This window comes from Ursus maritimus, unplaced genomic scaffold, assembly GCF_017311325.1.
Source record: "Ursus maritimus isolate PB19 unplaced genomic scaffold, ASM1731132v1 scaffold_16, whole genome shotgun sequence".
Lineage (NCBI taxonomy): Eukaryota > Metazoa > Chordata > Mammalia > Carnivora > Ursidae > Ursus > Ursus maritimus.
The window spans coordinates 30,278,493-30,300,270 of record NW_024424008.1 but is presented as its reverse complement, the minus strand read 5'-3'; the positions used below and the strand labels follow the sequence as shown (position 1 = coordinate 30,300,270).

Here is a 21,778-nt window from a genome sequence, read left to right as displayed (position 1 = left end):
CACTGTAGAGTTGTTTGGTGAACTTAGGGAAAATATAGAGGCCACACCAGAAAGTCTGATTCAGTTGCCCTGAAATGGGACCCGGGGACCTAAATTTTTGGCAAAAGTCCCTAATAACTCTGATGCAGTTGGATACATGGGTGGGCATTTGGGAACTACTGCTTTAGAAAACATGATCCCCTCTCAGGGTGACTATTGGCTGTCTCTGTGATAAGACTGACACTCGTCCAGGAATGTGCAAGACAAGTCAATATATATAATCAGTGCTGAAATATGCAGCATATGCATTAAGTGCTGTGGGAAGTCAACAAACATTTCCCCTCCTTCTGATATGCCTGCCTCTTGTTTGGGTGACTCTGCCAGACAACTTGTACATGATAAGGAACTCTTGCTCCACGTGCATTTGCTTGTGTGTGTGTATGTGTGCGCGCACGCGTGCGCGCTCTTGGGCATGCTGGGAGCTCAGAGTAGTGTAGAGATTCAGTGTCTATGTTTCCCCATTGGAATGACAGGGCCCTCCCTATGAATAACCTCATTCTAGCTTTTTACCCATCAGCCTGAGCCCAGAGAGGACACAAGTGGTGCTGAGTCTAATCCTTCCTCTGTCGTTGCCTTACTGGGTGGCCCAGCGTCAGCTATAAAGCCAGGTAACCCTGCCTACCCTGGGGCTAATTAGCCAGCCTGGGGATGACTCAGTTCTTCCTCTGCTTCTGCCTCCTCCTTCCCGGAACAGCCTGTTCAATTAGGACTTGTATTCAAATGTTAGTTAACAAAAGCCTGGAAAACACTGGCTCAAATGTAGTTTTTGGCTTATGCAAAAGTCAGAGGTTGGCAATCTTCAGGGCCCAGATTCCTTTGGCTTTCCACTTGACCATCCATTCATCGGCTGTGACCCTCTTCCCCCTTCTCTCGAGATGGCTGCTGGAGCACGTCATCATATCTCCATTTCAGGCATGAATAAGGGGAAGAGCAAAAAACTACAAGGCTTTCTGCCAGCTGAGTCTAGAGAACTACCACTGAACAACACATGCATACATCTCATTGGCTAGAAGTGTGTCGCATGACCATCCAAACCTCAGGTGAGCTTCTATCACATAGTCCCAGTGTCAGGCACCCAGACTTTTCATCCCATTTCCTTACACAAGGAAATATAGGCTTCTGCCTCACAGATCAGAAGAGGACCGACTCTAGCTCCCAGGCACACTTGCAGGCTCAGTGGATGCACAGAGGCAGAGGGCCGAGTGTGCACACACCCGACTGCCCAAGCCCTCAGTCCTGACGTCTGAGAGTGGACTTGTCAAACCGGAGGCTGAGCAGTGATTCTCTTCCCTCCAACTCAGGCCACAGGCACTGTGCTCCCTCTCAGGGTGCCACCCCCCACCCCCCATGGAGGAGACCTCACCCAAACAACACACATTGTGGTGGCAGGTATGTTTTCAGAGGGAGAAGGCAAACAAGAAGTGAAATTTGGTCCCTCAGTTGCCCCTCTTTTCTAAATAAAATTGTTTTTATTATGAAAGTAAATAAAAGATGCATAGTAAAACACTCCCATGTACAGAAGACAGTGAGTAAACATCTCATTCCTTCTGGCTGCTGCCTTTGGCCTCAGTCTCATGGCACAGAGGTTACACCTTTATGGTTTCCATGGCCAGTTTCCAAATGTTTTCTTTGCATATATGTATATATGCACATTGTTTAAAAAACATAGAAATGGGTCACACTTTACATGCTACCTGCAGTTTGCTTTTTCCATGTAGTATCTTGGTGATCATGCCATATTGCCACCTGAAGAACCCCCTCATTCTGTTGTGTGGTTATGTGGTAGGAAGGTGCCAGAATTTCTTTATCCAGTTACCAGTTGAAGAACATTTTGGTCTTTCCAGGCTTTTGCTACCAAAATCATTGTTGTAACACTCCAACCCTTTTGTCAGGATTCCTGTCTTGTGAGTCTCATTTTCTGGGTGTTGAATCTGGCAGGTTGGGGAGAAAGAGCTTTGCTGTCTCTGGGAGGACTAGCCCTGTGGTCCCTGGCTCCTCTGAGGGAAGCCCCAACCCATGTTTTCCCCTTTTTCCTAGGAACATCTTACCTACTGACTCCACTCCAAGGGCAGGGCAGGGTTGACACATGTGGGTGGCTGGGCAGGCTAGTAATCTGGTGCTCTGGGAAAATAAATAATATTGGGGCTCCTTCAACTGATATTTGGAAAAATACTTGTTCAGCTCTTATTTGGAGGCAAGGCTGAGTGCTGAGGAGAGAAGAAGGTGGCCTGGTGGTGGCAGTTCTCACTGTCCTCTTGGTCACAAGAAGAAGGAACCCACTCTACAGCTCACTGGAGCAATCCTTCTTGGAAGGGATTTCAGTGACTACTTGCACACATCCCCTGGGGTCTCCTCCTTCCACCTCTCAAACCCCCATCTGAAGCAGCTGATTCTTTCTGACCATATACAATACCTATCCCCAGAGAAGTTCTGAGAAGTTGCTGTTCTCTCCACTCCCAGTGTCATGTCCAGTTAATTTTATCCCCCCAGCAATGACATCCAGCTCCCCAGTGATGTTGCAATGCCCTTTAGAGCTGAAGCCTAGCAGCTCCACCCCTTAGTTTGGCTCGGCTGAGGACCCCTGGAAGTTCCCCTGCCTCCAAGACTAAGGCCGGTCTCTTTAAAAGGGGCTTTATTGCCACAGGTTTGACCATGTCCTGTGACCATATCAGGTGGTCTGGAGTAGGCTGGATACCCCAGCTGGTTAGAACAAGGAAGTAATGACGTTGTGAAGAAATCACTTTTCAATTTGATTTTAAAACCATGCTATGTTCTGTTTAAATGCTTTTCTTCAAAATTTTGTCATTCTATAAGCTTCTATTTATAAATTGCAAAAAGGGAAGGTGGCTGCATACCCTGTTTGTCAGCAGGTCCCTGGGAGCTAGAGAACAGTCTTTGGAAGGCACATCCAGCAAACCAAATCTCATAAGGTCACAGGTTGGATTTCAGAGATGGTCGCTGGATGTTTTCTGGTGTCCACAAACTCTGCCCTGGACCCAGCCATCATCAGATAGAACAACTTATGTATTTTGGTTACAAAGGGGACCTGACGAATGAGCATGAGGAATTCATCCCCTAGCTATTGCAGCAATGACAGAACAACTCTGTGTACGTTCTGCTCGTAGTGGTAGTATTATGTCATCTAGTTGTAGAGAAGGCCATACCCAAAGACCCCAAAATATCGTGTTACCTGGCTGTCTGTGTAGAGCAAAGAGAACAACAGTGTACTGAATATACCTCCAACCCCACATCCACAGTAGACACCCCGGGTGGTTCATTCTTCCCCTTGACTGAACTCAACCTTGACTTTTTTTCCTAGGCAGTCACTACCAACCGGCCCTATCTGGTGTGCAAGTTAAAACCTATTTGCCATGGGGCGCCTGGGTAGCGCACTCGTTAGGTGTCTGCCTTCGGCTCAGGGCGTGATCCCGGTGTTCTGGGATCAAGTCCCGCATCGGGCTCCTCCGCTGGGAGCCTGCTTCTTCCTCTCCCACTCCCCCTGCTTGTGTTCCCTCTCTCGCTGGCTGTCTATCTCTGTCAAATAAATAAATAAATAATCTTAAAAAAAAAAAAAACCTATTTGCCATCCCCGACCTAGAGAATATTCAAAGTCCAGTATGGCAACATATACTTTTCTGCAAATATAGTTTGCAAAATTATCCCAGCTTTAACTTGCCCATCTGGGGACAAATTCAAGGTTTTTCTTTGTCTTTATTCCAAAGCCACTAAGCACCAACACTTGCAGGCAATTACTCAGCACTACAATAAAAAAGATATTTGAAGGATTTTTGTCTTCAATTAGCTCACAAACCAGAGATGTACATATCTTACTGTGACACGTGTTGGCAAGTGTGTTATTAGTGCTTGAACTGTGTGTGTATAGAAGGGGAAAGGAGGAAGAGTTGGAACTGACCCGGAACGGTGCTTGGCAGGTAGAGAATGAGGGATACCACACAGATGCGGGAAAAGAATGTGTACAAGTCTTGGAACGCTGAAAGGACATGGTGCGTTCTGGGAAGACTGAGCATGAGGTCTGGTGGAAGGGTGAGGCCATGGGAGATAGGCAAAGAGGAAATGAGGAAATGAGCCTGGAGAGATGACGCACCAAAGAAGATCGTTCCTACTTTGACTTGAGCCATTGGATCCCTGTCCCCCGCTTGACCCAAACACCCTCTCCTACGCCTGCCTGCACTTATTTCTTCTGCTCCATGGCGGGCTGCATGCCTGGGCACCTGACGAGCTGCTCTCCAGCTCCATCATCCTGAAAAGTCTGCAGGGTGGGCAAAGCTGCCATTCATGCTAGAGACTGCTGGGCAGTAGTAGGAACTGCTTAGGAGCTTGTATCTGAGTCACCGGTATACAAACACTAGATAATCTCATTGAGGAAATGAGGATGAAGCCCTGAAAATACCTGTCTTTGGCTTTTTGATTGATAGTGCTTTCCCCAAACTTCATGAAGCAAACATAAATCCATTAGTCAGTAGAGAGGCTCTCAGACCTGATGTGACTCCATCAACTCAACTGGCACTTAATCATATACTGCTGAATGTCATTACTTAATTTTCCCATTAGGTCATAAACTCTTTTGTGTCCCTGTATAGCACATTGCAAAGTGCTGGGAGCGTGGCAAACACATACTAAGTATTTGTGAAATGAAAAAGTGAAGGGGAATGTGTTGAAATGAAAAGGGGCAAATGGACAGCGACACTCCAGAGTATTCTGTTTAGTTGTAGTTTGGTTGTGGATACTATTTGTGTCTCTTGTCTTGTCACTTAACTCTCTTAGCCTCAGTTTCCTTATCAGTAAATTGAAGATAGTCTTACCAGCTCTACAGAGGTTACAGGGTTATGTCCAACACCAAACAAGAAATCATACATGCAAGCGTTTTATGAACTGTTAAGGTAAGCTATTAAAATTTTCTCTTAATGCCATATAATTATAAAATATTTTCCTTCTTACTTTTAGACTTGCAACCTTATTTCTCGAAAGAGGGCCCAACAGGATAGGTGGTCTTTACAAAAAGGCTGTTTACAGACATTACACGGATGAGACCTATTCCACAGAGATCCCCAAACCTCCCTGGCTTGGATTCCTGGGCCCTATCTTGAGGGCTGAAGTGGGTGATGTGATTGTCATCCATTTAAAGAACTTCGCTTCCCGACCATACTCTTTGCATCCACATGGCGTTTTCTACAACAAAGATTCAGAAGGTAAATATAAATCCCGTATTATTGGTGTCTTGCCTCTATTTTGTAAGTAAGGCAATTGTCAGCTACAGTTAAAGGGATCTAAGAGACAGTGATTTCACATGTTCATTTGTCTTTTCCCCATCTTCTTCTCTCCCCATCTCCATCTGTTGCTCCTGATAGAGAAAACTCCAGCAACACTATCAACCAACTTGACCTAATTGACATCTATAGAACATTCCCCTCAATGACTAAAGAACGCACCTTCTTTTCAAGAACATATGGAACACTCCTCAGAATAGACAGTAGGCCGTGCATAAAATAAATCAACATAAATTTAGAAGAACAGATAGAATGCAAAGTTATTCTCTAATCACAATGGAATTCAATTTGATATAATCAATGAAAGAAATCTTGCAAATTTTTGCAAACATTTGGAATTAAACAGTACACTTCTAAGTAACCCGTAGGTCAAAGAAAGAAATTACAAGATAAATTGTAAAGTATTTTGAACTCAATAAAAATGGAGATAAGACACACCAAAATTCATGGTATATAGCTAAAGAAGTACTTAAAAGGAAATTTAGAGCTGTAGTCACTATGTCAAGAGAGAAGAAAAGTCTCAAATCAATAACATAAGCTTCCACCTTAAGAAACTAGAAAACAAAGAGAAAACAAAACCTAAAGCAAGCAGCAAGAAGGAAATAGTAAGGACTGGAGCAGAAATTCAAAGAGGGAGAAAACAGAAAACTAATACAAAAATTGTTTAAGCCAGAAGTTGGCTCTGAAAAAGATTAACAAAACTGAGAAAACTCTGTCGAAGAAAACGAAGAGAGAGGGCACAAATTACCGAAGTCAGGAATGAAAGACGGAACATCACTTTGACCATACAAAAATTAAAAGGATTATAAGGGAGGATTATAAACAATTTTATGCCAAAATGCTAGACAACTTAAATGAAACTGACAAATTCCTAGAAAGACAAAAATTACCCAAACTGACTTAAGGATAAATAAAAATTTGAACAGACCTATATAATGTAAAGAAATGGAATTAGCAATTAAAAATCTTCCCTAAAAGAAAAACCCAAACTCAGATGGTTTCATTTATAAATTCTATCAACTACTAAAATAATAATAATAATAACGCCAATCCTTTACAAAATCTTTCAGGAAATAGAGAGAGGAATACTTCCAAATTCATTCTATGAGGCAAACATCATCTTGATACCAAAGTCAGATAAAGACATCACAAGAAAACTACAGACCAATATTCCTCATGAATGTAGACAAAAAAATTCTTAATATTAGCACACTGACTTCAGCAACATATAAGGAGAGTTATGCATCATGACCAAATAGAATTTATCCTATTATGGGAAGGTTGGTTTAACACTCAAAAGTAAATGAATGTCAAGGTGCCTGGGTGACTCAGTCAGTTAAGCATCTGACTCCTCATTTTGGCTCAGGTCATGATCTCAGGGTTGTGAGATGGAGCCCTGGGTCAGGCTCTGTGCTGAGGGTGGAGCCTGCTTAAGATTCTCTCTCCCTCTGGGGCGCCTGGGTGACACAGCGGTTAAGTGGCTTCCTTCGGCTCAGGGTGTGATCCCGGCGTTACGGGATCGAGCCCCACATCAGGCTCTTCCACTATGAGCCTGCTTCTTCCTCTCCCACTCCCCCTGCTTGTGTTCCCTCTCTCGCTGGCTGTCTCTATGTGTCGAATAAATAAATAAAATCTTTAAAAAAAAAAAGATTCTCTCTCCCTCTGCCTTTGCCCCTCCCTCCCACCCTGCTCATGCACTCATGCTCTCTCTCTCTCCCTTAAAAAAAATTTTAAAAAAATTAAATGAATGTAATACAACATAATAAAGGACAGAAACCACATGATCATTTCAAATGGGCAGAAAGGCATTTAACAGAATCTAGTACTTACCAAATTAAAAATTTCCAACAAACTAGGAATAGACAGGCACTTACTCATCCTGATAAAGTTTATCTAAGAAAAACCCACAGCTAACATCACCCTTAACGGGAGGGAGACTGAATGCTTTCTTCATAAGACTGGGAATAATAAGACTGGGAATAAGAACAAGAATGTCTGCTCTCACTGCTATTATTAAATATTGTCCTGAAGATGCTAGCCAATGCTAGACAGGTCTGCTAACAATAAACTAAGTCTTTGTTTCTCTAGAACATCTTTACTTTACCTTCCTTTTTTGAGGGGTAGTTTGCTGGAGATGGTATTCTCCATTTGTATTCCCCCCACCCCCAGCACTTTGAGTATGTCATCCCCGTCTTCTCGTCTCCAATATTCAGATGGGAAGTCAACCATTAATCATGTCAATGCGCCTGTGTATGTGACGAATCATTTTTATCCCACTTTCAATATTACCTCTCTGCTGTTTTTTCCTAACAATTTGACAACAATGCATCTATGTATAGATTCTTCGTATTTATTCTACTTGTGGTTCATTATGCTTCTTTGATGTGTAGATTAATGTTTTCCATCAAATTTGGAAAACTTTGGGCCATTATTTCTACAAACTTTTTTTTTTCCTGTCCCTTTTTCTTTCTTTTTTCCTTTGGCAGGCTACTATTACACATGTTAATACGCTTGATGTTGACCCACAGGTCTCTGAGGTTTTGTTTATTTTCTTCGATCTCCCCCCACCTTTTTCAGATAGGATAGTTCTGTTGCTCTATATTCAAATTCACTGATTCTTTTGTCATCTTGAGTCTGTTGTCAAGACCCTCTAGTGAATTTTATATTATTTATTGTACTTTTCAAGGCCAAAACTCCAACTTTGTTCTTTTTATAATTTCTACCTCCTTGTTGAGGTTTTTCCATTTGTTGAATCATTATGTCCTACTTTAATTATTTAAACATGATGTCTTTCAATTGCTTGAACATTTTTATAATAGCTGCTTTAAAGCTTTTATCTGCTAAATTTCACATCTAGAGACACTTAGAGATAATTTCTATTGGCTGCTTTTTTTTTCTCTAAGAATGAGTCACACTTTCTTGTTTCTTTGTATGCCTCATTTTGTTATTGTTCTTGTTGTTGAAAACTGGAAAATTTTAAGCATATATTGAAGCAACTCTGGATTCAAATCCTTCCCTCATCCAAGGTTATTTTTGCTGTTGGTTTGCTTTTCTGTTTAGTAACTTGCCTGGGCTAAATCCAGGAAATCTGTCTTCCTTATAGTGTGAGGCCACCAAGGTTTCTGCTTTTTTTTTTCCTTCTTTTTCTTGTTTTTATTTACAAGGCTGGCTTCTAAGGGGTCACCTCTAAATCTGCTTAGCTTTGAAGTCAGAAAATGCTTGGAGAGAGGTTGTGTTTAAGCATCAGGAAGTCCTCAATTCTCTGTAGTTAGAATTGTGGGTGGATAGAGAAGCCATTCAAAGTTTAGGTGGTTTTTGTCTGCCTTGGATTTTAGTTTTTGCTGGGCCTTTTGCTTCTCCTCTTTGCAAGCACACAGCATTAGAGTCAGCTAGGAGTAGGCAAATAACTGATGTTCAGCAATTTTTCAAGCATAAACATTGCTGGGTGACTTTATTTGATTTCCAGAGCAATGAAATGGTTGGTTTTCTCAATTTCATTCAACTTTACGTTACTTTTGGGGGAGAGGATTTGCTGACCTCCCCATTCTCTTTCAATGAATTTTTCTCTTGGCTACCATTGCAAGTTTACTAGTCCGAAATTCCCTGCTCAATTCAGCTTAGTGTTTACTGTGAACTAGACCCAATGGTGGATACTGGGGCTGCAAAAATGAATAAATACATAGTTGTTGCTTCTAAGTTCATCTGGGGAGTGGTTGAGAATGAAGTCAGAAGAAGTCCGTAGGTGGGATTAACCCTGATTAAGCAGTTCTTAGTTTATCAATGTCTATGCTAGAGCTCTTACATACAATAGCTCACTTAATAATGGAATTAGCTAGTGCTTTCTTGGTCTCCGTATGAAACATAGTTAAGTATTAGGACTATTTAAAAATAAATTTTATTGGTTTTTTTAAATTCAGAAAAGCATAAAGAAGGGGTAAATGTTTCACATTCTGATTCCCTACTTATCCACTAAAATGAGCTCAAAACCAAAGATTAAATGAAATGTAGTATATGAACATGGTTAGAAAATTTTAGGAGCACCTGGGTGGCTCTGTTGGTTAAGCGTCTGCCTTTGGCTCAGGTCATGATCCCAGGGTCCTGGGATTGAGCCCCACGTCGGGCTCCCTGCTCAGCGGGGAGCCTGCTTCTCCCTCTCCCTCTGCTGCTCTCCCTGCTTGTCTTCTGTCTCTCTCTCTGACAAATAAATAAAATCTTAAAAAAAAAAAGAAAATTTAAAGAGTACAGAGAGGTATAATAAGAAAAGTAAAAATTCTTACTTGTCTCTTCTCTGAAAAGCAATCACCTTTAAAAATGTCTTGTAAATTTCCCTTAGAAAATTTTCTACACATATATTTGTATGTGTGTGGTTATGTGTATCTGTATTCTTGTTCATTTGTACAAAAGAGATTATACTGTAATGCTGTTATGTATTCTCTGTTTTTTGTTTTTACTTCATCTTGGAGATTTTCTCATATTAGCACACATAGAAAGACCTACTTTTAACAGTTGTGCAATGTCCTGTCATATGAATGTATCAGTCTAGTACATTGATGATTATCAATGATTGATGATGATTGTTAGGTTGCTTTCAGTTTGGGGTTGATACCAGCAATTCTACAATGAATATTCCAATTCATGTATTTTGAAGAACATTTTCAAGGATGTTTCTAGAGTAAATTCTTTTTTTTTTTTAAGATTTTATTTATTTATTTGACAGAGAGAGACAGCCAGAGAGAGAGGGAACACAAGCAGGGGGAGTGGGAGAGAAAGAAGCAGGCTCCCAGCAAAGGATCCTGATGTGGGGCTCGATCCCAGAACGCCGGGATCACGCCCTGAGCCAAAGGCAAACGCTCAATGACTGAGCCACCCAGGTGCCCTGTCTAGAGTAAATTCTTAAAAGTAAAATTGCTGGTATATTCATATACTCTTTCTTCTTTCTTTCTTTCAATACAAATTGGCAAATTGTCCTCCAAAAAATTGCACATTTACTCTTCTTCCATTTGTTTATGAGCTGGCCTGTTTCTCCTACAACTTCACCAATCCTCAATATTTTCAAACCCGATGGGGTGAAAACTTGTATATTTTAATTTCTAAAAGCCCACACATTCTAGATTACATAAAACCAAATGAATGGTTTAAAAATATTCTTATATTGTTAAAGTTGCCATTGCTCAAAACCTTTGACAAATCAAAATCCCTTCCTGGGAATGACTTTCAGAACAACTTAATAAGCTACCCACTCCAAATCACTTTTTACTTCATGTTTACAGTATAGTTTGGATTCTAAATGATCTTCCTCACCTTGAGTGGTGACACTAAGGATTTGTTTGTGGACTCTAGCCCTTCCTTTCAATAATAGCCATCAATACCTCCTAATAATAATGAGCAAACAGAAAGCACATAAATAAATTGTGAATAAAAGAGTCTCTAGAGAAATTAGTATTTGTACTGATTTGTATCATATAATCAAAGCAAAATGAGTGATCTCAGTTGAAGCCTCTAGACAAGTCCACTGTTCACCCACCCTCCCCCAGCTACTGACTCTCAGTCTCTCCATATATAAATTCAGAAGCTTCCAAGCCATGCATTTTATTCACAAGGCTTTGGTGTATGGTGTACAGTCATGCCACTCATTCATTATTTTATTCAACAGATATGTACTGAGTACCCACTACACTAAGCACTGGGGTAGACCTTGCATATAAAATTATGAACAAAAAGAAACCTGGTTTTTGTGGAAATTACAGTCTAACATGAGAGACAGATATTAATCAAAAAATTATATATACAATATTATACACATATAATTAAAACCTTGGGCAAGTGCCATGAATGAATAACTGATGTTTATTGAAAGCTTACGATATGCCAGGTGCTGCGCTAAATGTATTGTAGATCTTACGTCATGTAAGCCTCAACAACTCTATGAGATAGGTATGATAATTATCATCCTCTTACAGATAAGAATCTAAGCCTCCTAGAAGAGAAGGAAATTGCCCAAGTTACAGCTAACAAGTGATGGAGATAGAATTTGATTCCAGGCAGTCTAAATTCAATGGCTCAGAACTTAACCATTGGCTCTACTGCCCTTCTCTCTGTATGAATAAATTTTAAAAAACCGACCTAGTCCACGGAGTTCAGGATTGCAGGTTTGTTGAATGGATTGGTGAACAAGTGAAACAATGGAGAATGAACTTGGAGTGTGTCTACATCCATCTCCTCAGCCCCTTGGACCCTCCAGCCTTCTTCCCAGTGCCATCCAGCTCCTCCCAGTCCTTCCGGGACCCTACCTTCTATCCAGGTGGTTATCAAACTAGTTTTAGCAGTGGACTTTCCTTAATTGAAAGATCTTATGCAATCTTAGTTTACAAAACAGAGAAGGAGAATGCCATGCCTATGCACCCCTACCCCCCTGTGGTAGACTCCCCCACACCTAGCAAAACCCCAATTATGTTCAACACGTCACCCTATTTTACTCTCCAGTTGTCCCATTCTGGTCGGCTCAACAGAACTGTAAGATCTCTGGAGGAAAGATGAATGTCTTACTCTTCCTTCCTATCTTTCGTGAGAACTCAAACAGGTGCTGAATCTGTAATAAGTGGCCAAGAATTTCATTATTTTTTCTACTGTTTCTTTCCTTCTTTTTTTAAAAAAGATTTTATTTATTATTTGAGAGAGAGAGAGAGCACGAGTGGAGGGAAGGGGCAGAGGGAGAGGGAGAGGCAGACTCCCCACTGAGCAGGGAGCCTGGCGCAGGACTTGATCCCAAAGCTCCTAGATCATGATCTGAGCCAGTCAGATGTTTAACCTATTGGCTCTACTCTCCTTTGCTTCTTGAATTGATGTTAAGTGAGGTAGATTCAAATCTTCCTGATTGGTACAAGAGGCCCATCAGGAGGGGTCCTTACGAACATTTATTAAGCATCTGGTTTTGTGCAGGACACTTTATATACATTTTGTCAGCTAGTTTTCACATCCCTGTGGGGTAGATATCAACATTCTAGCTTCACTGATAGAAAACCAAGGCACTGAGAGTTTAAGTAACTTGCCTCAATCCCATGGGAAATAAATTTTAATTCATAGGCATTTGATTCCAAAGCTCTGGCCCTGCCCACTATAGCATGTGATCTCTGTATGTTAACTATGTTTTATCTTTTCTTGGAAGGAGCCCTATACCCAGATGGAACATCTGGAAGGAATAAGAATGATGATATGGTTCCTCCTGGCAGAAACTACACCTATGTCTGGCCAGTGAGAGAAGAATATGCCCCTGCTCCTGCAGATGCCAATTGTCTGACCTGGGTGTACCATTCACACATTGACGCTCCTAAGGATATCTGCTCTGGCTTAATTGGCCCGCTGCTGGTGTGCAAGGAAGGTAAGGACCCCCTCCACCCCCCCAACACACACACACACACACACACACACACACACACAGAAGCCTTTTCCCAGATGTGTTAAAAGGTGTGTAAATTTTGGGACTTGTTTTGCCTCCCTCCTTTGCTCCATATAGAAGGTGCCTTTTCTTACAAGCTTTCTGTAAGATCGGGGAGATTCTTCTAATGTAGGTCATCCTGACACCACAGCAGGGACAATAATTCAGACTTCTGTCAAGGAACCATCATCACATTCTGAAACTTATATGCTTTAAAAAAAAAAAAAAACCAGGGACATATCATATTGATAGCCATTCATGCGAGCCCGACACCGCACATAGGGAAGTGAAGAATGTAACCAAATGGCCAGGTTTGCTTTTGCTTTGATATTTCACCTGCATAATCACTTTGTGATTTTGTTCCCCATTAATCGTGTTAGTGTGTCTAACACGTGTTGTCAGTAACACTGGCTCCCTTCAGGAGCAAGGTTTTCAAGTCTGTGGTTGTGAAAGCTTCTGTTTTATGACTTTTCTCTTCTGCAACTCTGTAATTTCTGTTAAAATCCTTTGCTGCTTTCATGTTGTGGTTACTCTTTGACTGACTTCAAATTTACCTGATACAATTGGCAAGAAGCAAAACTCATCTTGATTTAATTCACTTTGAACTTTTTTCTCCACTCCTTTGGATGTTCCCCCCGATAGGTGTCCTGAATAAATATTCAGGGACAAGGACAGATGTGGACCGAGAGTTCATTATAATGTTTACTCTGGTTGATGAAAATCAAAGCTGGTACCTTGATGAAAATATCAAACATTTCTGCACTGACCCTGATTCAGTTGACAAAAAAGATGCTGTTTTCCAGAGAAGTAACAAAATGCATGGTGAGTGTCTCCTGTGTTAACAAATATATACTGAATGCTTTTTGTGGCTCTGCTACTACGAGGGGTGAAGAAACACAGAAATGTTCAACCTGGTTTTCTAGGATTGATAACTCAGTGATAAAAATGGTTAGAAAGTGATATGAAATGCAATCCATATCAGAACATTAAACAATCTGAGAAGAGGGGTGCTTGAGTGGTGCAGTCGTTAAGCGTCTGCCTTCGGCTCAGGGCGTGATCCCGGCGTTCCGGGATCGAGTCCCACATTGGGCTCCTCCGCTGGGAGCCTGCTTCTTCCTCTCCCACTCCCCCTGCTTGTGTTCCCTCCCTCGCTGGCTGTCTCTGTCTCTGTTAAATAAATAAATAAAATCTTTAAAAAAAATCTGAGAAGAGATGAGGCAATAGATATCAGCTAAATGGGGTATGACAAGCTATGGTATGGAAAATGGAAGGATTAATGTTATAATTAGGAAAGAAGGTGAGCCTAGAGAGGATGGGTGGGTTTATATTGACAGGAGAAAGGAGAATGAATTGTCATCATGTAACAATCCTGTGGTTTGCAACTTTTTACATTTATCCAGTAACCATTTTCGGAGTGACTGCTAAATTTCAAAAACTATGCTGTATACTGTGTTTAAATACACACTTGTGAATTTGTTATATTTCCCAGCTATTCTTTTTTTTTTAATTTTTAATTTTTAATTTTTTTTTTTTTTTGGAGAGAGAGAAAGAGAGAGAGAATCTTAAGCAGGCTTCATGCCCAGCATGGAGCCCAACAAAGGCTCAATCTCATGATTGACCATGACCTGAGCCGAGATCAAGAGTTGGATGCTTAACCGACTGAGCCACCCAGCCTCCCAGACAATCTTTCAATCAACATTTATTGAACATTCACTATGTGCCAGATACCATATTCGAAAATAGTGAATTTCTTTAGTTATCCTCTCCATTCAGACAGACCACTTACCCACATCTGTTTTGCAGAGTAGTGGCTTAATACAGAATTTTAGGACTTGGGGATAAGTAGTCTCATTTCTCTATTTTCCCAGAGAATTCTAGTGAACATAAAGAACATCTTCAGGGTAAACAAATGCCCCATGTCATTCATTGATAAATTTCCTCCATATTTGCTTGTCTGTCTCTCAGAATCCTCCTAAACAAGCAGCATCAGTGTAGTTATAAAATCATAGGAGAGAGGGAAGGAGCTGAAGATATCGGACCTCCCCCATTTTACAGGTGAAGAAACTGAAGTGAAGAGACTATCTATGACTTGCCTAAGGTCGAAGTGATATTTAGGGCCAGAAGTGCCTGAGAGAAGCTGAGAGAGAAGCCCCAGAGCAAATAAATGTTAGTTTGGTTGTGTTTGATTCCAAAGTGTGTCTAGGTGTGAGTGACCATATACTGACGATTTCTGCTGCATCGCACATCCTCTCTGTTCTTTCTTTTTTTCTTTGGTTTTTTTTTTTTTTTAGTTACCTCCCATTCCTTTATTTTTTTTCTCTTCAAAAGATAATCATGTTTATTTTAATTTTATTTATTTGTTTGTTTTTATTATATTAAATTAGCCAACATATCATTAGTTTTTGATGTAGTATTCAATGATTCATTAGTTGCCTATAACACCCAGTGCTCATCACCACATGTGCCCTCCTTAATACCCATCACCCCGTTACCCCACCTGCCCACCCCCTCCCTTCTGTAACCCTCAGTGCAGGTCTCTGTTCTTTCTAGTGGTATTTCAGCACCTTGTGTAAGGGGGGTGTTTGGAAAATCTTTTAGGAGGGAAGAAGTAAAGGAGAGAAGGGAGGGAGGCAGGGAAGGAAGTGAAGGATGGAATAAACAAAGACCTAAATTCGAAACATTGTTGTGTCCAGTCAACTTTTATCCCTATGCTTTACAAAATGGTGGCAATGATCTCAAATCTTGCTGAAGACTACTGTGATGGTTTACAACTCAGCTGCTCACATAATTCCTTTTACTCTTTCAAATGAAAATGTCCAACAAAAAAGGAATCAATTACACAAGCAAATATAGACTGTATTTAAAATAAAAATCAGCCTGGGGGCACCTGGCTGGCTTAGTTGGTAGAGCATGTGATTCTTGATCTCAGGGTTGTAAGTTTGAGCCCCACACTGGGTGTAGAGATGACTTAAAAATAAACTCTTAAAAAAAATAAATAAAAAGTAGGGGCACCTGGGTGGCTCAGTCAGTTAGGCATCCAACTTTTGGTTTCAACTGATCTTGTGGTTGTGGGATCGAGCCCCTCGTTGGGCTCCAGACTCAGCTTGGAGTCTGCTGGATATTCTCTCACACTCTTTCTAAAATAAAGAAATAAATAAAATCTTTAAAAATAAATAAATAAAAATAAAAAGTAAAACTCAGCCTGTATACTGAAGTAGGTGTTTGTAAACAATCCATCTTCTTCGAACTAGTAAAGGAGACCTAACCAAGAATAGAAAAACATCAACTTAAAAAAAAAAACGGCAAATATTAGTCCATAGAAGATACTCAATCAATATAAAATTTTTGATAAAGTTATTTAAATTTACTAAAATTGTTTAGAATCAATTGTGCTGTCTTAATCATTATTATCTTAGTAACAATTATTTTTTTTAAACTCAGTTTGAACTTAAGAAGTAATGTTATGACTTTTTAAAACCTGGAATCAAGTTTTCTTCTGCACTTGGTCAAGTCCTGGCTGCCCTTCAGATGATTCAAAAGACTAGGTCTCAGACTTCCAGCATGAGTTGAATCAATTAGATGCTGCCCCAGCCAGACTTAGTAACAATGTTTTTTTCTCCCTGCTTTCCTTTTTGCTGCTCACTTCGGCTACTTAAATTAGGTAGCTACTATGTGCCTGCTTTTCGGCTGTGAAATGAGTGAGACAGGGTTTCTAATGTCAGGGAACAGAGTCCTGTAGGGAAGTCTGGTATGAAAATGAAGGAACCTCGAGAAGTGGCTAAGCCATCCTGAAAGTCTGAGCACTGCTCTCTTTTCTCCTGACCCCATTATTGTGTTCATACAGCAGCTCCAAGGCTGTTTTCCTGTGTGCTCATCTCCACTTTTTTTTTTTTTAAAGATTTTATTTATTCTACAGAGATAGAGACAGCCAGCGAGAGAGGGAACACAAGCAGGGGGAGTGGGAGAGGAAGAAGCAGGCTCATAGCGGAAGAGCCTGATGCGGGGCTCGATCCCATAATGCCAGGATCACGCCCTGAGCTGAAGGCAAACGCTTAACCGCTGTGCCACCCAGGTGCCCCTCATCTCCACTTTTATTGAGTGCTTTTCCCTTGAAAAACCTAATACCTTTCATTCCTTTCTGGAACTATAGTTTATGAAAGAAGCCATGCTTTTCTGCACAAAAACATTACAACCAATGATCAGCGATAATTTTTCAGCTCTGCTAGAGAATGTGTTACCACCTCTACAGGGGAGTCTCTTCCACCAGTGTGTTTCTGTTTTTCAGCCCTCAATGGATACCTCTTTGGAAACCTCCCTGAGCCTGAGATGTGTGTTGGTGAATCGGTGTCCTGGCACCTCTATGGAATGGGGAATGAGATAGATATCCATTCCATCTATTTTTATGGTAACACCTTTATCAGCAGAGGGCACCGGACTGATGTCATCAACCTGTTCCCAGCCACCTTCCTGACAACAGAAATGGTAGTCGAGAATCCTGGGAAGTGGATGATAACTTGCCAAGTTAGTGATCACCTACAAGGTAAAAAGGACAAAGACCAGTGTAGTGTGTGGATGTTTAGAGTCAATGATGCTCATTCACTGTCTGTTGTTAGATAGGTTCTTGTATTATATTTAATTAAATATTGAATATAGAGGAAAATGTACAATGCTCATTTATTTGCCATCCTATCAACAGATATTTATTCATCAACTCCCTATGAAAAAGGTGGGAGGTGAATGAAAGAAATGGTAAGAACTTCAAGGAGACTATGGTCTAGTAGCTAGACTTAGACATTTATAAATCAATAAAATTTGAGGCAGAAAGATAAATGCTCTTTGTTTCCTATAGTCACTTCTCTGGAACAACAGAGGGACTTCTTGAGGCATTGGCTCCTAATCTGAGTCCTGAAATATGGGTAGGAGTTGAACAGATGAAGAAGGGAAGAAAGGCTTTCCAGGCAGAGGAAGCACCATGAACCAGGAAAAAGACATGTTCTACATAAGCAACTGTAAACAGAATAATAATATTTTAGCATTGGAGAGAAATTTATACATAATCTGGACCAACCCACCATCTAATTCTTCAATTTCCTTCTAGACATCTCTTTTAAGTAATTGTAGCAGCCCATTTCATCTCTGAGCTGCTGTGTTAGAATGTTCTTCCTTATATTGAGACAAGATCCAATGATAGTTGCAAAATCCTATGATTTACATGATAAACAATTTTTTTTTTACTTAAATGCCTGTTGAATGACTTAGTCTTGGTCCCTTGGGACCACACAGAATGGGTCTCTCCTCAGCTGGACCCTAGGCTTATGGCAGAAGAGTGATAAGAAAGAAGCCTAGAGGCAGAGCCTAGTGGGAGGAGATTTGAAGGGCAAGGCTAAGGAGTCAGCACTGTGTCTGGAAGGCCAGGTGGGTTCTTCCAGATCCTTAGGCATACCAGTGACATAATCAGTGCAGCAATTTAGGAAGATAAGTATGATACCTGTGTGCAGAGAAGATTTGATGGAGAGATTCTGGCCACTGGATGCTAGTTAGGAAACATTGTCAACATTAGAGTTAGACATAGAAAAGGTCTGGCCTAAGATGGTGAAAACAAAATAGAAAAAAAAAAGGTGTCCATAGAATAGACACAGAAGAAATAATGTGTAATTAAATTTGGATACTGTCTCACTACCCACAGTCACCAGCAGGTACAGGGATGCTACTCTCCAGGGCAGCTTTGATAACACATTCTTGTTCCCGTCAACCTTAAGCAGCTAATCTTAACATTAGTCAGCTGGGTTATTCCAATTAAATTCAATTCAACAAATGTTCAGTGGGTCAGTAAACATGTACCAGATACTGTTCTGGGAAGACAAAGATGATAAAGACAAGATTCCCATTCTTATTTCCTCCCAGTTTTGTTGAGGTATAATTGACACATAGGAATTGCATATATTTAAGATGTGCAACTTGGTATTTTGGTATATGCATACTGTGAACACTTCACTGCACTCAAACTAATTAACATACCCATGACCTCGCATGGTTAACTGTATGTATGTGCGCCCATGCTGAGAACACTTGAGATCTCAAAGAGTAGAAAGTTATGCAAGATGAATGAGTTCTGGAGACCTAACGTACAGCAGAATGACTATGGTCAATACTGTCGAGTGTACTTGAAATTTCCTAAGAGGGCAGATATTAAGCGTTCATACCGCAAGATCCCTATTCTTACAGGTTCTCATGCTGTTATATGTAGGGAGAAACTAGTTTTAAAATCATGAGAGACTATGGACTATGAGAAACAAACTGAGGGCTACAGAGGGGAGGGGGGTGGGGGAATGGGATAGACCGGTGATGGGTAGTAAGGAGGGCACATATTGCATGGTGCACTGGGTGTTATACACAACTAATGAATCATCGAGCCTTACATCGAAAACCGGGGATGTACTGTATGGTGACTAACATAATATAATAAAAAATCATTATTAAAAAAAAAAAATAAAGTGGACAAATAAAATCAAGGCTTTAGCAGCTATTTGAGACTAGTAAGATTGCTAAGCATGGCCAGTGGTTGTGGACATAGCTGGTGTTTATACATTACTGAAATATAATATTCCCTGAATTGTCCATACCCTCAGAAAAAAATTATCATAGAAAATTAGGAAATACACTTAATTTTTAAAATCAGCAATCCTGTTTTAGGATAATGGTGTTACATTTTGGGGAACATTCTCCCTCTATTTTTAGACCTTTGTACATAAGTGCATGTTACTTATAAAATGTATCTATTAATACTGCCCTTTATCTTACTTTTCCCACTTATTGATATGCCAGAAATATATTTCCATGTTAGTGAATATAGAGCCACTTCATCATTGTTAATCTTCCCAATGTCCTTTCAAAGGAGATCACGATTTACCCAACCAGTATCTCTTGCTTAACACTTGTATTTTCCCCCATTTTGGGGGGGACTATCATAAACCATACTAAAAAACTTCAGTTTACAGCTATGTTACACTTTTGTCCGATATTTCTTTAGGAAAACTCTTAGATTTAGAATTTTTAGGTCAAAGAGTTTGATTTTTCTCTTAAAGCTATGGAACAACATGCATTGCCAAATTCCCTTTACTCTTTACCCTTAGTGTGTGAGCATTCCCATTCATCTGCCAACACTGAGAAATATTAATGGTTCTAAATCTTTACCAATCTGATAAATGGGCAATACTGTCACTTGATTTTTTTTAAAGTTTTTTTATTATATTATGTTAGTCACCATACAGTACATCCCTGGTTTCTGATGCAAAGTTCGATGATTCATTAGTTGCGTATAACACCCAGTGCACCATGCAATACATGCCCTCCTTACTACCCATCACCAGTCTATCCCATTTCCCCCTCCCCTCTGAAGCCCTCAGTTTGTTTCCCAGAGTCCATAGTCTCTCATGCTTCATTCCCCCTTCTGATTACCCCACCCTTTCTTTATCTCTTTCTTCCCCTACCGATCTTCCTAGTTCTTATGTTCCATAGATGAGAGAAATCATATGATAATTGTCTTTCTCTGCTTGACTTATTTCACTTAGCATAATCTCCTCCAGTCCTGTCCATGTTGCTGCAAATGTTGGGTAATCGTTCTTTCTGATGGCTGAGTAATATTCCATTGTATATATGGACCACATCTTCTTAATCCAGTTATCTGTTGAAGGGCATCTCGGCTCCTTCCACGATTTAGCTATTGTGGACAATGCTGCTATGAACATTGGGGTGCATATGGCCCTTCTCTTCACTATGTCTGTATCTTTGGGGTAAATACCCAGTAGTGCAATGGCTGGGTCATAGGGTAGCTCAATTTTTAACTTTTTAAGGGACCTCCACACTGTTTTCCAGAGAGGCTGCACCAACCTGCATTCCCACCAACAATGTAGGAGGGATCCCCTTTCTCCACATCCTCTCCAGCAATTGCTGTTTCCTGCCTTGTTAATTTTTGCCATTCTAACTGGTGTAAGGTGGTATCTTAGTGTGGTTTTGATTTGAATTTCCCTGATGGCTAATGATTTTAAACATTTTTCATGTGTCTGTTGGCCATTTGTATGTCCTCATTGGAAAAGTTTCTGTTCGTATCTTCTGCCCATTTTATGATTTATTTCTTTCTCGTGTATTGAGTTTGAGAAGTTCTTTGTAGATCTTGGATACCAGTCTTTTATCTGTAGCATCATTTGCAAATATATTCTCCCATTCCGTGGGCTGCCTCTTCGTTTTTTTGATTGTTTCCTTGGCTGTGCAGAAGCTTTTTATTTTGATGAAGTCCCACATGTTCACTTTATCTTTTGTTTCTCTTGCCTTTGGAGATGTATCATGAAAAAGGTTGCTTTGGCCAATATCATAGAGGTTGTTGCCTATGTTGTCCTCCAGGATTTTGATGGATTCCTGTCTCACATCGAGGTCTTTCATCCATTTGGAGTTTATTTTTGTGTATGGTGTGACAGAGTGGTCAAGTTTCATTCTTTTGCATGTAGCTGTCCAATTTTCCCAGTACCATTTATTGAAGAGACTGTCTTTTTTTCACTGGATGTTTTTTCCTGCTTTATCAAAGATTAGTTGCCCAAAGAGCCGAGGGTCCATTTCTGGGTTCTCTATTCTGTTCCATTGGTCTATGTGTCTGTTTTTGTGCCAGTACCATGCTGTCTTTGTGATCACAGCTTTGTAGTACAGCTTGAAATCCGGCATTGTGATGCCCCCAGCTTTTGTTTTTCCTTTTCAACAGTTCCTTGGAGATTCGGGGCCTTTTCCGGTTCCATACAAATTTAAGGACTATTTGTTCCAGTTCCTTGAAAAATGTCATTAGTATTTTGATCGGGATAGCATTGAAAGTGTAGATTGCTCTGGGTAGCATGGACATTTTAACTATGTTAATTCTTCCGATCCATGAGCATGGAATATTTTTCCATCTTTTTGTGTCTTCCTCAATGTCTTTCAAGAGTGATTTATAGTTTCTAGAATATAGGTCCTTTATGTCTCTGGTTAAGTC

General features: G+C 40.4%; 1 protein-coding gene across 1 annotated transcript in view; it reads left to right on the top strand.

Annotated features, from left to right (window-relative positions):
- HEPHL1 (hephaestin like 1) overlaps window positions 1-21,778 on the top strand; it is an 86,998-nt gene that overhangs the window by 8,615 nt on the left and 56,605 nt on the right. The window contains exons 2-5 of the mRNA XM_008688360.1: window positions 5,005-5,249; window positions 12,493-12,705; window positions 13,405-13,584; window positions 17,048-17,302. Of these exons, the coding sequence (XP_008686582.1) occupies window positions 5,005-5,249; window positions 12,493-12,705; window positions 13,405-13,584; window positions 17,048-17,302 (893 nt within the window). The remainder of the gene's footprint in view (window positions 1-5,004; window positions 5,250-12,492; window positions 12,706-13,404; window positions 13,585-17,047; window positions 17,303-21,778) is intronic.